This window comes from Saccopteryx bilineata, chromosome 8 (assembly GCF_036850765.1).
Source record: "Saccopteryx bilineata isolate mSacBil1 chromosome 8, mSacBil1_pri_phased_curated, whole genome shotgun sequence".
NCBI lineage: Eukaryota > Metazoa > Chordata > Mammalia > Chiroptera > Emballonuridae > Saccopteryx > Saccopteryx bilineata.
Window position 1 is genome coordinate 71,401,607 of NC_089497.1, and position 16,265 is coordinate 71,417,871.

Sequence of the window (16,265 nt, forward strand, 5' to 3'; positions counted from 1 at the left end):
TTTTAATTATATAGGAAAAATTTTATTTGATAAATATAATTTCATAAACTTTAAAAAATTATCGAGAGCTGTACAATAAGAGTATATACTACATTTACTAAAAATGCAGAAAATTTTTATAGGATTCTATTAGACAGCCACAGTTTCTGAGGTCCAAAATTTTAAAGTAAGTGTAGCTATAGTATTTATAGTTATTAATTCCTCATAAAAATCTAACAATCACCATTACAAACATATAATCAATTATGATCTATTTTTTGTAGGAATATCATTCAAGTTATCTCAAAACAGCACATTAATAAATTCTATTTTTAAGAAAATAGATAACCCATTTCAGGACAGAAAAAAAAAATGTCTCTAAAAGGGGACTCAAAATTAATAGAGCATGTTTTACATAACTCTTTGGTGTGTTCGTTTTATCAGTACCTGCTTATATCATATACCCCAAATTGATCTTTACATGAAAAACACAAACATAAATGATTTTCCCTTTCCCTCCAGACTCCAATAACCTCAAAATAACTAGCATATTTAAAAACTCTCGGTATATTAAGTGTTTTATTGGCCTATCAGATAGGAGTCTCAAGTTCATCACACAGGCCCAATAGCCCAAGTTTACAATCGTAAGCAGGAGAAATGACCCTGGTGTGAGTAAAAGCACTTCCTTACAGGGTGGCGTGCTTGTTTCATCTTCTAACCAGGGCAGTGCCAAAATTTGGGTCAGGTCTGGGAAGCCTTTGGACCCAAGGAGGAGGGTATTTAAGAGAAATTCAAACTAAATTCTCCCCTTTTTAATTCTCAACCCATCTCAAACCTGTAGATCTCTAGTTGTCCTGGCCCATACTCCCTCTAAGGTGGGACTAATGCTTGCTAACGCTCAGGCAGGGTGCTGAGTCACACAAAGCAGCAGATGGGCGATTTGGGAAACCAATTTGGTGTTGGCTACTATCTCCAGGGCAAGCAAGTGAGGAAAACAGAATTGGAGACCATTAATCAACTAGTAGTAACACGTGTAGCATGTTACTCTGGTTTTGACAATAAGAGTAATTATCAGTATCACACTTTCCAAACAATTTTAAAGAAATACACAAAGGGGGAATTTTCTGTGATTACTGGTTATATAGTAAGTTTTACAATTATGAGTATTAGCACTCAAAAATTCCTGGAAGCTTAGTCTGTAACACTGGTAGTTTCATAAATAAATAGAAGAAAATCCTTTTCTTATAATTGTAAGATAATCTTTCTTTAAATGGAATAGGTTTTGAATAACAGAGTAGGGTAGCATTTTTAGAGGATGTATTCACTTGTTTTTATATAAAGTTCTTAAATAACTTCAAACAGGAATGCAGAAGACTGCATCAGGCGTACCTCAAGCACCACAGAAGTTAGCTGACCTGCTGCCTTACTGCAGTTGGTCAGAGACTGCTTGATGGCTTTGTAGTCCTTTTCTAATGTCAGCAGTGAGTTTAGCTGATAGCAAATGAAACACTGTACAGTAGATGTAATGCAGGCCTATTGAATGTCATCCTGCTATGTGAACATTTTATAATACAGTCTAAGAAAAGCCAATTCCGTAATATCCTCCACTAAAGTACCCTACTGAATATTTTTTACAGTATTTCCTCTTCTGGAACATGAATTGGTGGGTATACACACTGTACATTTTATTATCCCATTTTCCAGAATAACAGGATCTCCCTAAAGCAATTTTGGAATAACTAAGTTAAAGAAGCTATTTATGGAAATTAATAGTTAGGCGGAAATTCATAGCCCAATATCTTTGCATTATTGAAACAAAGGTTATATTAGCAAGAAAATATCAATAGTAATTCTTGACTCTATCATTCCTTCTCTATCAGCTCAATTCCATGTCTTATATTCCTGAAATAGGAAAGGGGTGGAGGCTTGCACAGTAAGTCTACAAAGAGGAATTCTACTCTCAACTATATGGGAAATTTTGGCAAAACCTTATTTAACCATTTCCATACAGTTTAAAACGTGTATGTATTGTATAAAATCATCATATAATGCTTAGGGCTGGATAGTAGTTCTTAAACTAATAACCATTTCCAAATTTTAAAAACAACATTACTTTTGATCAAAACAAATGACAAACAATGGAACTACCTGATACAGTAAAATGGAAATTAAGTATTGAGATGCAGGGAGTTAAAACTGCATATATACCTAATTAACCATTCTTATTAACATTTTAATTTATTGCTGCCATTACCCCATAAAATTTAGCATTTTAGACTTTACCTGTAGCCATACCTGAAATACACCTTCTAATGAAACAGTGGGTAGATTCACTTTCCTGTGGTAGTTTACTATAACTCAGATAACATATACTAACCTACATATAACTAGATTCTTGTCTGAGATCCTTTATTCTAAAATCTAGCTTACTGAAAGACAAGAGCAATTCTAAGCCACAGAAAAAGGCTCTTCTTTTTATTGATTTAATTAGCCTAAATTTTGATTTGTATAATTAAAAGTATTTGCAATATTTAAACACTGTCCAAACTTGTTTTTTATTGGTATAGTTGAACTTTACAACAGTGTGATAAAATACTATAAACAGAGCCTTCAGGTAGAGAAAAGAAGCAAATTTAAATATATTAACCAGATTAAAGCATGCAAAAGATCCAGTGTTAACACACTAAACCATAATATACTAATGGTATCTAATTTACACACATTATATTCTGTCATAAAAATAAGTAAACATCAAATTGAAATTTGGTGAATGAACTTGATTCCCCATTTATGTATAAGATATGGTACATCCTTTCCATATATATTAAGAGAAATTTGGTATTGGTATATATTTACTACCCATGTGCTATAAATGATGGTTAGAAATGCATTCTCCTAATTTCCTCTATGACATTAGAAAGTACTAATGAATTAACATGGGTCACTAAGGGACCAAAATTCCTTACTATTCACATTCACTTTTCCCATGAAAAGCTTCAAATATAACTCTAATAAAAAAATAGAGTTTTCAAGGCAAACTTTCAGCAAAATTTACAGAAGCAGATTTAAATAGAAGACTCAATAACTAAGCTAATACTCAAAAATACAATTAACTAGGAATTATCTCTTTTTTACCTTGATATTAAAATATGGTGGACTCAGCAAGAGGCTGACATGCCATTAGGAGTCCCATAAGCACAAGGGACAACCCAAAGAGATGGAAAATGTCTTTTTATTCACAAATTTTCACATGTTCACATTTAAATTAAAGGTGTTGAGAACGATTCATGTTCATGCTTTTTGTTTGTTTGCCATTATAACTCTGAGTGGGTAAGAACTACTTGAGATTTCAGAAAGTAACTCTGTAGAGCTAATGTGGCCATTACCAGGATATTACATTGAATTTTAGGAAAGGAGTTGAAATGGCTCCCACAAAGTACTACTGCTCTTTTAACAAGTAGATGAGTCCATTGTGGAGAGAGTCAAGATGCTCCTGTCGTTGGTATAGAAAGGATCCGATGCACTCCATGATCTAAAGTAACAATAAGAGAAAAGTTTGGCTCACCAGGACCTATGTCTTAATTGAGAAAAAAACTTACTCTAAAACTTAAGACCAAAATGTAATTTGAGTATTAAAGTAATCACTGATTGATCATTTTTAAATGCTAAAAGGAAGTTCTTCCTACTAGCATTGAATGACCAAAAACATTCCGTTTATATTATACAAAAACTTGGGAAAATAATGCTCTAGTCATCATATAAAAATAATAGCCAAAATTTAGACATTCATTAGCATTAAAACATTCTCTATAGGTAGTACAGCATAAGACATTCTTAAAATCTTAACTCAATAAAAAATAAGTATGTTATTATGAGTTATGCACATTCAATTTTACTAAAAAGCAACTAAGCTGTATTGTGATATCACAGAAGCAAACAAAACTGCACTTACCAAAAGCTTTGGAATGAAATAGCATTATGTCCATAATTTATTTATTTTTACCATAAATTCTAAAGATTTTAGCACTATAGCTTGAATGTAGAGAATGGTTTATTCAATAGGCATCAAAAACACCTATAAGTCACTTAGAGTTTTCACGTAATTAAAAACATTGATCCTCTGGTCTGGAAAAGTTAACTACTATCTGAATGATAAAGCCTATAAACAATTCAGTACATAATACTATACTTGCAGCTGTATTAACTTAAGTTTTTAAATAGCTCAAGATCAAAAATAGCCTTCCATGCTTAAAACACCCTAACCACTCTAAAGACAATATTCAAATAACCAAGTCAAAGGTGGCTTTTCTTAGAAGACTAGAAAAACTTAACAATAAATAAATTTTATGTCTTTTGAAGGGTTCCTTAAACAAAGATGTTAGAAGAAGAAACCAGCATTTAAAATAGTCCAAACTCACTTTTATCATATAACTGCTGTTTTCTAAGAGGCTCTATATGTAGTTCAATGTAAATCAATTGAGCAGTCATAATGAAGTTTGGAACCTAGAAATTTTACAAAGTTGGAAAAGAGAGAAACAAACAAGCAACAACCACACCAATAGTTTACAGAATTTACTAGTTTCTAGAAAACCTTAAACAATATCTACCTTAAGTTTAAGGAAGGGCTTGTTCACTACCGTCTCTCTAGCACCCAGAACTGTGCTTGGTACATGGTAGACAGTATTTGTAAAATACATGAATGAAATGGAACCATGAACATTTCTTAGAGTAAGTATTCATGCAAAAAAAAAGTATGCTCAGATATATATGACAAACCTAAGTATCAACACCCCAATTATCAGGAGTCAAGTTTTCACTTCCCAATTGCCAATCTTTTATATAAAAATTTCCTCTTGCCAACCATTGCTTATATAGAAAAATATTAGATAAGGTTCCCTTATTTTTTATCTTTTCAAAGCACACATGTGCATTCATATATTAAATACGTATGTAACAGAACACTGAATACCGAATTACCCACCGACTATTAACTCCTTTCTATTTAGAAAATAGTTTTGATTAGGATAAAGTAACTGTTGGTAAAATACATACAGAAAATCATTTATTGCTAAAGTACAACAGCCCTTTAGGGAACAACATGGCAGATCCTTTATATAGCACCATGATGCTACCTTTGAAACCAACCTTGCAATATGGCATATTCCTTTGACAACATTAATGAATGAAATATAAGTAGAACTTTTAATGCTTGGATACTAAAAGTTTAATCAGCAGAGAAATCTGTCATATGAAAGCACTAGTTGCATTTCTCTAGTGATGCCCTCTTATGTTTAATATGTTAATGGAATAGGCCATGGATTTCTACAGCTGGTAATAAAGGTACCAGCCTTGCCCTATCTTTTAAATTAGACAAGAAATAGAAATGTGGCATAGAAGCTACTCAAAATCAAAACAGAAATGCCTAACACATTTCACTAATACAATTACATATAAACAACAGGAACAAAACTCTATGTATCAAAATAACTTTCAAAGTTTAAATACAATGTTAATGGATCTATGATAATTTTCATACATCCCTTTGAAAAGCACCAAGTTGTTTTGTATATTATATGACCTTCATCCACTAGAAAAAAAATAAACAGATCTCAACACACTTTTTAGATTATTCATTTGAAGAAAAGGAGATAATGAAAGTAGGAACCAGTAATTATAACCTTAGATGTTGGAGATAACTGGAAAAATATTTAGTCTATCAAATAATATATTACTTACTTTTAAAGATTTCATTAGGAAAGTAAAAAAATAAAGTCCTATATAAAAAAGAATATGATACACTTCTAAGTGAAAGGAAGTACAGATAACAGTTACCTGCAAGAGAACAGGCTGAAATAAATCATATAATATCTGGGGCAGGTGCAAGAGGGATAATGCAGCAAAAAAATGGCTATGTAAAAAATAAAGGAGACTTATTACCTAAATAATTGATACCTAGAAAATGGGAGTATATATCAAGCAGAAAAATATTTTTTGGCTCATTTAAAATTAATTCTAATTTTTTGTAATAGTGAAGATGTATACTATACTGTCATTAAAGAGAACTTCATGTATATGTAGAAACTTTAAAAACTGTGAATTTCTACAGTAGTCTCTTATTCTGACTCCCACCTTAGTTCTGTGCAATAAAGCTATCTTAGTAAGTAAAACAGTATAAATTAGGTCCTTCTGAAAGTTCCTTTGGAAAACTTGGTCTGGTACATGACAGCTGCTTTCTCACACTGCATTTTATATATACAATTATGTAAGTCATAACATGCAAGTCCCAATAAAAATTAACTGCTCACAGTTATTCTTTTATGTGAAATAAAATTACTACAAAATGATATTACAGCATTATGGAAATATTTTTGATTACATGTTCTGATCAATAAACAGGACTGAAACCATAGACATTATATTAACATAAAGGTGCTGTTATGAATGCAACTGTACCATAAAGACATGGCCATAACTAAAGTCACAGCAGGAACTTATTAATAAGTTCAACTGTCAAAGTTACTTAAATTTTATCATATATGAATGATACCATACTCATCATTTTTAAAACACAAAAGCTAATTCCTTTATCAACAGATAAGAACAGTGCCCCCTCCACCCTTGATCCTCTGCTCTTGGTGTACTTTCCAGCCTTGTCTAAGCCATGGTGCACACAGAAAGCAGTGCTATTCACATGGTGCACTGCAGACGATGGAAATCACCGTCTACGCCCGCTCCTCTGTAACCCTTCACGAACACCAGCACTCTGCTGCTCTCATTTTAGGAATGTATCATTCACCTAAAGAACACCAAAGTGTGAAGTTACTTCTACTCCTTAATATCCCGTCCATTATATGTCTCTTGGGGAAATGTATGAAGAAATGAATGCGTTTCACTTTTAAAGAAATTTAAGTGCAATTTACCAAAAGAATCTGTCTTGTTTGTTATGATCCACAAAAGCAAACACTGATAAATCTTTTAAGAAATAGATTTGGAAGAAGTAAAAAATGCTAAGATTCTAATAAACTGCAATTTAAAGAGCCCGTTTTAACTTAAAAAAGTTAAAAATCATAACTCATTTTAAAATCTCATTACAGAGATAAAAAGCAGTAGGAGAGCAGCAGTACAGTCTGTGTGTTTATAAATACCTCAAAGTCTCAAATGACTGACTAGAAAATATAGATGAAGAATCAGAAAAGCAAAATCTTTTGATGTTACTGTTATGTGTAGATTATTTTGTAAATACTAAAAGTAAACAAAAATATATAGGAAATAAAACAGCAGTATAGGTATAATTTTTATAAAGTTGTAAAACCCAAATAAAAGTACTATATACACATTTCTATTCACATTTTAGAAAAATTGTGAAGCAAAATGTTTTGTTCATTAGATGAAGTCTCTTCAAAGATGCTTTCTCTTCCTTTGTTAGTGAAAGAATCCCTGACCCAAGGCCACAAAGTAAAATCTACCATCACAGAGCGCTAACAGCACACTTCCTGCTTCAGTTAGTAAAACCAGCTGCTGACTTATTTGGTATCTAGAGATGCACGTTCATCTGCTCCAGTTTACAGGACACTCATCTGCAGCAAAGGCTACTTAGAGAAATGTCACACCTGCTGACATGGGTTGGACTACATCTTCCAATTACTCGTTCCAGCATTCTTCCAACAGATGCGCATGCTGTTTCTCCTTCTGAGAAACAGCACATGGAGTCCAAGCACTTGATACTTGAATTTGTTTCAGTAAGCTGGAGAAGTTGAAGCAGAAATAAATTAAGTTATTTATAGCTCTGGACTTCCAAAAAGCATTAAAAACTTACAACAAGCACCTTAGAACTAAAAGCAATGCACGTAAACATGTTTTCTATAATATGGAAATGTATGGTATGGAAGGCTTAATTTAAGAGTAATCATACAAAAATATTAAATGATACTGTGTCCTAAATTTGAGGTTAAAATAACTACAAAAACAAGTAGCTGAATATTATTTAAATCTGTAAAGATTTTAATTTTTTAATCTGTAAAGTCTTAATTTATTATAGTCAAAATTATTTATATCAACTACTCAGAAACTTAATGAACTCCAATTCTTGAGTTTTTATTTTGGTGAAATGCTCCTGCAATTTCAATTAAAAATGGATAGCAATCAAGAGAAATGGAGTGTGAACTATTTTGAAGACTGGGAAATAACCAGGCAGGACCTAACCGCAATCTCCAACAACTAAAATAACAATAATACTTATGTACTGTTACTATGTACAAGCTTTTAAGCATTCTACATAGTTATCCTTGAAAAAGCACATAATTTACCTTAAATTGCTGAGCAATTATTAAGTGCCAACCACACCCATAATCAGCTGATCTTACTTTTTAAAAGTTAACTAATGAAACATGTATTAACATCAATTAAACAAGTGACTAAGTAGTTCTAAGATTTAAAAAAGAATTTCTGAAAGTATGCAAGATTTATATTGATTCAGGCATAAATAATTTCAATCCTTTTAAATGAGGAGGAAAAACAGTATGCCGCATAACTCAATGAATCCCAACCTGATTTTGATTAGTCAAGGGTACTCCTAAGTTTCTTAAGGTTTGCCATTTTAAACAGACTTTATTTTCATTCACTTTCCTTTACATATCTAACATACTGCATAATAAATATTTCAAAAGTATAAAGGAAGATCAACAAAAATTAGATCGACTAGAGAGCTGCAATTCATAAAGGTTGGGAATCACCAAGTGTTGAGAGCAGGCATGGCCACAGGACACTTGTGGAGACACAATGGACAGAGATGGACATGATGGATGAAAATAACCTGGCATTCTGAACCAAACCCACTGGTGGAGTCCTGGACAATCCCTGCTGAGTAATTCTACCTAATACCAAGCTGTGCTAGTCAACATAATTTCTGTTTGGCAATTGCCTGACTGCATCAATGTCCTAAAATCTGGTAAGCCAGCGGTTCTCAACCTGTGGGTCGCGACCCCGGCGGGGGTCGAACGACCAAAACACAGGGGTCGCCTAAAGCCCTTGTTTTGGTCGTTTGACCCCCGCCGGGGTCGCAACCCACAGGTTGAGAACCACTGTGGTAGGCACTGAGAAACAGACAAATTTTACCTCTTTCTTTATAATAATACCCTTGGTTTAGAGCTGTTTACGGTATTGTTTCTTGAACTATTTTGTGAAATGTTTGCAGACATTTCACAAATAAAGTTCTGGGGCCAATTAAGTTTAGGAAACTCTAGTTCAACAAAGTCTAAATGGACTTTTTGAGTAAAAGATTGTCAGTCTCTAATGAGAGAGAGCTAGACACAGCCTAGTTCTCAAATTTGTTTTTTCAATAAGAGCCCCCAAGCCCCAAGGGAACATTAATCAACACTATGCAGAATATTAATATTCAGAGGAATAGTTTAGGAAGTGCTGGTTAGGTAACAGGATTTCATTAGTTTCTCGGTTTCCTCCTTGGTTCCCTGGGTTCCAGTTTTCCCTACCTCAAAAATCACCCTCCGTAGGCAGCAGGATGCTACTGCTCCCACTTAATACTCAGGAGAAAGTAGAACACCTCAGGAGGCCTTTAAGACGCCCCACATAAAATGACCTGCCTTTCCTGCTTTACTTCCCAATGCTCCCATACAGTTAGCACACAGCCAACCAGGCAGTGTACCCTGCCTGCGGGCATGAGTACAGCCTGTCACCAATCAGGGTCAGAATGCTGACCTTTACACACCAAGTTCAGTTTAAATACCATCCTCTCCCTGAAACCTCCCTCACCTCTCAACCATCAGTCATCTTTCTAGATTCTATTCTACTGCTCGTTTGTATCACTTAAATTCCACTTATATTAATTAAACAAGGCACTGTACTTAATAAAGGACAGGAGGTAAGTCATGAACAAATAATAATGGTAGTTATACTAATGCAATGCTTACTATGTTTATGCTATTTCCTATCTAAGATGCTTCTCATGGCTTATCTCATTTAAAAATTATAACAACCTTTTGGGATAGGTACCATACTCATATGCATTTCATAGATAAGGAAACAGAGAGGTTAAGAACTTATTCAAGGTTACCTAGTCTTGATTTCTTGGATCCCAGAGCCCAAACCCCTTTACCATGCCATTACACTCCCTTCTTATAATTATAGTCTGAGGCAGAGTACAAGTATCAAAAAAGAGGAAGGAAAGCTCAAACCCAGCTGTAGTTGGTAATGGTGGGAGGGCATAAAAGATTTGATGAAAAAGATAGCATTTGAAATACATCTTGAAGACTGGATTGGATTTCAATAGTTGGAGATGAGGGAGAAAGAGCATTTTAGGCTAAGTGAAGAGAATGTGTAATAACTGTGTGTGGGCAGAAAAGTATATCGTGTATTCAGTACACATAGCTTAAGCAAAGAGATAGTTGTTACTCTTGCCCCCACTGCAAAAAAGACCAGTGTGACTCAAAGCATGATCCATGGATTGTTTTGGTCCAAAAACAGTTACTGACTCATGAGGATGTGTTTTCAGTCTCAGAGGATAAAAGATTAGAAAATTTTAAGGCAATTTTGACAGAATACTTTTATAAATGTTGAATCTAAAAATAATTTAAAAGTTGGGACTTATTTTATATACCTTTTCTTCCCTTTTATTGAATTTATTAGGGTGACACTGTTTAACAAAATTATTCAGATTTCAGGCATACAATTCCACAATACATCATCTATGTACGCTGTACTGTGTTCACCACCCTAAGTCAAAAGTCTTCTTCTGTCACCATTTATCCCCCAATATATGCCTCCACTTCCCCCAAACCTTGGCAATCACCACACTGTTGTCCATGTCCATGAGTCTCTTCTTTTTGATCAATCCCCTTCACCCCCGACCGAGCTCTCAACCAACCCTGACAGCTAACAACTGGCTCTCTATCTATGAGTGTCTCTATTTTGCTTATTAGTTCATTAGATTTCATATATGAATGAAATCACACTGTACTGTACTTGTCTTTCTCTGACTGGTTTCACTGAGCATAATATTCTCCAGGTCCATCCACACTGTCACAAACGGTTAAGATTTCCTTATTTTTATGGCCACACAGGATTCTACTGTGTAAATGCACCAGTTTTTTTACACACTCATCTACTGATGGGCACTTGGACTGCTTCCAAATTTTGGCTATTGTCAATAACACTGCAATGAAAAGAGGGGTGCATATATTTTTTTGAATTGTTTTCGGGTTTCTTCAAGTAAATTCCTAGAAGTGGAATCACTGGGTCATTAAGGCAGTTCCATTATTATTTTTATTATTTTTTTAAGTGAGAGGAGCAGAGGCAGAGACAGACTCCTGTATGTGCCCCAAGTTCTGCCCATTTGGGATCCTTGCTCTGTTGCAACTGGAGCCATTTTCTTAGCATCTGAGGTGGAGGTGATGGAGCCATCCTCAGTACCCGGGGCTAACTCACTCCAATCGAGCCACAGCTGCAGGAGGAGAGGAGAAGAGAGAGAGAGAGAGAGAGAGAGAGAGAGAGAGAGAGAGAGAGGCAGGCAGAGGGGTGAAGCAGATGGTTGCCTTTCCTGTGCTCTGGCTGGAAATTGAACCCAGGACATCCACATGCCAGGCTGATGCTCTACCACTGAGTCAAGTGGCCAGGGCCACCATTTTTAATTTTTTGAGGTAACTCCATACTGCTTTCCAGTAGTGTAGTCATTCACACAAGTGTGAGGTGATATCTCATTGTGGTTTTAATTTGCATTTCTCTGTTGATTAGTGACATTGATCATCTTTTCATTTTCATGTGTCTGTTGGCCATCTGTATGTCCTCTTTAGAGAAGTGTCTATTCAGGTTCTTTGTCTATTTCTTAATTGGGTTGTTTTTTTTGGGTGTTGAATTTTATAAGTTCTTTATAATTTTTGGATATTAACCCTTCATCAGATATATCAGCAAATATGTTCTCCCATTCAGCGGGTTGTCTTTTATTTTTGTTGATGGTTTCCGTTGCTGTGCAAAAACATTTATATATCTTTAAATTTCATTTCCTAGTAATTAATTTTTATTGTATTTTTAAAAAGCATTGGTCTGTCTGCCTGACCAGGTGGTGGCGCAGTGGATACAGCATCGGACTGGGATGCGAAGGACCCAGGTTTGAGACCCCGAGGTCACCAGCTTGGACCTAAACTAAGGTCGCTGGCTCGAGCAAGGGGTTACTCGGTCTGCTGTAGCCCCACGGTCAAGGCACATATGAGAAAGCAATCAATGAACAACTAAGGTGTTGCCAACGAAAAACTAATGATTGATGCTTCGCATCTCTCTCCATGTCTGTTCCTACCTATCTATCCCTCTCTCTGACTCTCTGTCTCTGTAAAAAAAAAAAAAAAAAAAAAAAAAAAAAAAAAAAAAAGCACTGGTCTGTGAGGACTAGAAATTAAAAACTACAAAACAAAGCAAGAAAACAGCTAACTGGTCCTATACCACATTTATCTGGGGAGCACTGAACTAGACCAGTAACTAGGGAGAGCCAGGAGTTTGTCTGGTTCTCCCTAGTTTAATAACATATACTTTGCCTATATAGCTAGTGCTTAACCAACTGATGGGAAAGATGACATTCACAAGGTCAGCAGCTTTTGGCTATCCACATATGTGAGAACACTTTCACTCTAAAACGCAAGGACAGGTATTAATAAATGGGCAACTCAACAGAGTAAACATCTCGAAATATCAAAAATAATATAAAGAAATAACTTCTTCATATCACTTTTTGAACTAAGCAGAATATGTTTACTGTTCTCCCTAAAAAGAAAAAAACTCCACCTGCTTTGAAAATGCTGAATGCCAGTTAATAGTTTTTGCACAGCTATCTATAGAAAATAACACACTGTTCTCCCGCAAACCTTCAGGCTCCCCCACTTTCTCACACACACGTCTGAGCTCATATTCAGAAACCAGGAGCCCAGCCAGAGGACACGGAGCACAGCTACAAGTTTAACTGGGGGTGGTAATGGGGTGGAGCATTTAAATCTCATTTCATTCAACGTAAGGAAAGAAAATCAGTACTTTTTTTTTTTGGATTGTAAATACTAAAATAGAAAAAATGTATGGTAATGGAACTGAGATCCTGCCTGGTGGCACACAGAAGTAATTTATGACTGATGACTTTGTAAGACCTCCACTCCAGCACACCTGCACCCCAGGAACCACATCACTTAGGCAAGAAGGGCTGCCAAGCAGAACTAGTCAAGTTTCAACATGACTATGTATGGCTAATCAAAATGTTCATCTTTACAGAACTTGCCTTTTGAAAGAAATTTTGGCTCACTGCTGTTTCCACTATTTTTATATCAGTATGGTAAACATTTAAGTTTCTCCTATTAGAGGCTTCTACAAAATATCTCCCTTAAATTTTCTAAATGTGAAAAAATTGTCATACATTTCTAAATCTTTTAATTACTCCTATCATGATACCTTATCAAATTAATTTTTTTTTTTAAGTGAGAGAGACAGAGAGGAACAGACAGGAAGGGAGAGATGAGAAGCATCAATTCTTTGTTGTGGCTCCTGAGTTGTTCATTGATTACTTTCTAATATGCATTTTGACTGGGGGGCTCCAGTCAAGCCAGTGACCTTGGGCTTCAAGCCAGCGACGTTGGGGTTTTGAACTTGGATTCTCAGTATCCCAGGTCGACGCTCTATCCACTGAGCCACTGCCTGGTTAGTTTCAAATCAAATGGTTTTAAATTTATGTATAAATTACTGAACATTTAACATATCTGTTCTTTTGCCTTTGAAATTTTTTATATACTTGATATACAAGGTAAGCACACTGCATAACCTTAAAGGATATATTTGGAAAGAAGCCTTAAACTATAATTATTTAAAATAAAGAAGCTTGGGCCTTTGCCAGTTAGCTTAGTTGGTTAGAGTGTCGTCCCAATACAGGCTTGATCCCCCGTTAGGGTACACACAATTTTAATGGAGGGGATAAAGAAGAACAGCGCTAATGACGTATGGCACTAAGTCATAGCATAGCTAGTATTGAAAACTCCAGTTTTTGGCCTTGGGGGTGGCTAAATGAATACAGCATGGTCGTGGTGGGCTGAACTCATGCAATCCTGGGTCAGGGCACATATGAGAAGCAACCAAAAAGTGCAAAACTAAATGGAACAACTAGGTGGAACAACGAGTTGACGCTTCTCTGTCTCCCTGTCAAATCAGCAGAAAAAATTAATTCCGTTTTCTAAGTATCATTTACAGCATTTTGTAGGATAAGCATTTGGTAGAAACAATGTCAATTTTCATTTCAACCTTCAGATAAAAAAGCTGCTCAAGCCCTGGCCGGCTGGCTCAGCGGTGGAGCGTCGGCCTGGCGTGCAGGAGTCCTGGGTTTGATTCCCGGCCAGGGCACACAGGAGAAGCGCCCATCTGCTTCTCCACCCCTCCGCCGCGCCTTCCTCTCTGTCTCTCTCTTCCCCTCCCGCAGTGAGGCTCCATTGGAGCAAAGATGGCCCGGGCGCTGGGGATGGCTCTGTGGCCTCTGCCTCAGGCGCTAGAATGGCTCTGGATGCAACAGAGCGACGCCCCAGAGGGGCAAAGCATCGCCCCCTGGTGGGCGTGCCGGGTGGATCCCGGTCGGGCGCATGCGGGAGTCTGTCTGACTGCCTCCCTGTTTCTAGCTTTGCAAAAATGAAAAAAAAAAAAAAAAGCTGCTCAAGGCGTGACCTGTGGTGGAACAGTGGATAAAGCGTTGATCTGGAACACTGAGGTTGCCGGTTCAAAACCTGGGCTTGCCTTGTCAAGGCACAGATGGGAGTTGATGCTTCCTGCTCCCCCCCTTCTCTCTCTCTCTCTCTCTCTCTCTCTAAAAATGAATAAATTAAAAAATTTAAGAAAAAAGCTGCTCAATAAGTAAGCACACATTTAAAAATAACACTAGTTTTATCAAGTGTCATATTTATCAGGTATGCAACTACACAGTTCCTATGGCAGCCTTAGTAATATTAGTCTTTTAAAGGTTTGATTTTTGTTGTTACAGAATTTTATTGATTCAGAAAAGTGTTGCTTTTAGTGGTAAACAACTAACCATAGGCCATTAAGGTTTCCTGTCACTACTTTGTTAAATGATGCAGTATCTGTATCTTTTTATTTTTTTATTTTATTTATTTATTTTTTTACAGAGACAGAGAGTCAGAGAGAAGGACAGATAGGGACAGACAGACAGGAACGGAGAAAGATGAGAAGCATCAATCATCAGCCTTTCGTTTTGACACCTTAGTTTGTTCATTGACTGCCCTCTCACATGTGCCCCAATCGCAGGCCTTCAGCAGACCGAGCAACCAGCGACCTTGGGTCCAAGCTGGTGAGCTTTTCGCTCAAACCAGATGAACCCGCGCTCAAGCTGGCGACCTCAGGGTCTCGAACCTGGGTACTTCCGCATCCCAGTCCGACGCTCTATCCACTGCGCCACCGCCTGGTCAGGCAGTATCTGTATCCTTGTCACAGGAGAGAAAGGTGATTGTAGTTGGCTGAAATAGTTTAAAATGTATTCTCATTTTGGGAGAGGCAGATTTCAGGTCTGAGGCTTAAGCACTTGGGTCTTCAATAAGAATGTCAGTAGCCCTAGCATTCTACTGCTATCCCTATGGTTGCTAGGTACAGCTGAAGAGAGCATTCAGAGGAGGAAAAGAGATTAGAAAAATGACAAGACAATAAAGGCTTAAGAGGCAGGTGACAGTAAGGGAGATGACTAGGAGACCCTAACCCAGGGGTCGGGAACCTTTTTGGCTGAGAGAGCCATGAATACCACATATTTTAAAATGTAATTCCATGAGAGCCATACAATGACCCGTGAACATTATGCATTATCCAATAAAACTTTGGTGGTGTCCCAAAGGACAGCTGTGATTGGCTCCAGCCACCTGCAACCATAAACAAGAGTGGCAGGAAATGAATGGATTATAATACATGAGAATGTTTTATATTTTTAATGTTATTATTTTTTTTATTAAAGATTTGTCTGCGAGCCAGATGCAGCCATCAAAAGAGCCACATCTGGCTCGCAAGCCATAGGTTCCCAACCCCTGCCCTAGCCATGCTAACATTTCAGGCTCACAGCCTTCTGCCTGGTTTGGCAAGGCTGACCAAATTTTGAGTATAGAAACAAATGCAATTTCAAGACAGAAAAGAGTGATATTATATATACATATTTTTTCAAAGTGATTTTTATCTCAAAATATATGCCAAACACAAAATATATGAGAAGAAAAATATTCAAGATATATTTCATTCAACAAATTAAAACAGTAATAAACAGGAAA

The 16,265-nt window shown here is 36.3% G+C and overlaps 1 protein-coding gene across 4 annotated transcripts in view; it reads right to left on the reverse strand.

Annotated features, from left to right (window-relative positions):
- ATP11B (ATPase phospholipid transporting 11B (putative)) overlaps positions 1 to 16,265 on the reverse strand; it is a 138,826-nt gene continuing 122,561 nt past the window's right edge. For all 4 annotated transcript variants that reach the window (XM_066241603.1, XM_066241600.1, XM_066241601.1 and 1 more), the window contains 2 exons: positions 7,590 to 7,723; positions 1 to 3,511 (listed from right to left, as the gene is read on the reverse strand). In XM_066241603.1, coding sequence (XP_066097700.1) covers positions 3,430 to 3,511; positions 7,590 to 7,723 — 216 coding nt within the window. In that variant the 3' untranslated portion in view covers positions 1 to 3,429. The remainder of the gene's footprint in view (positions 3,512 to 7,589; positions 7,724 to 16,265) is intronic.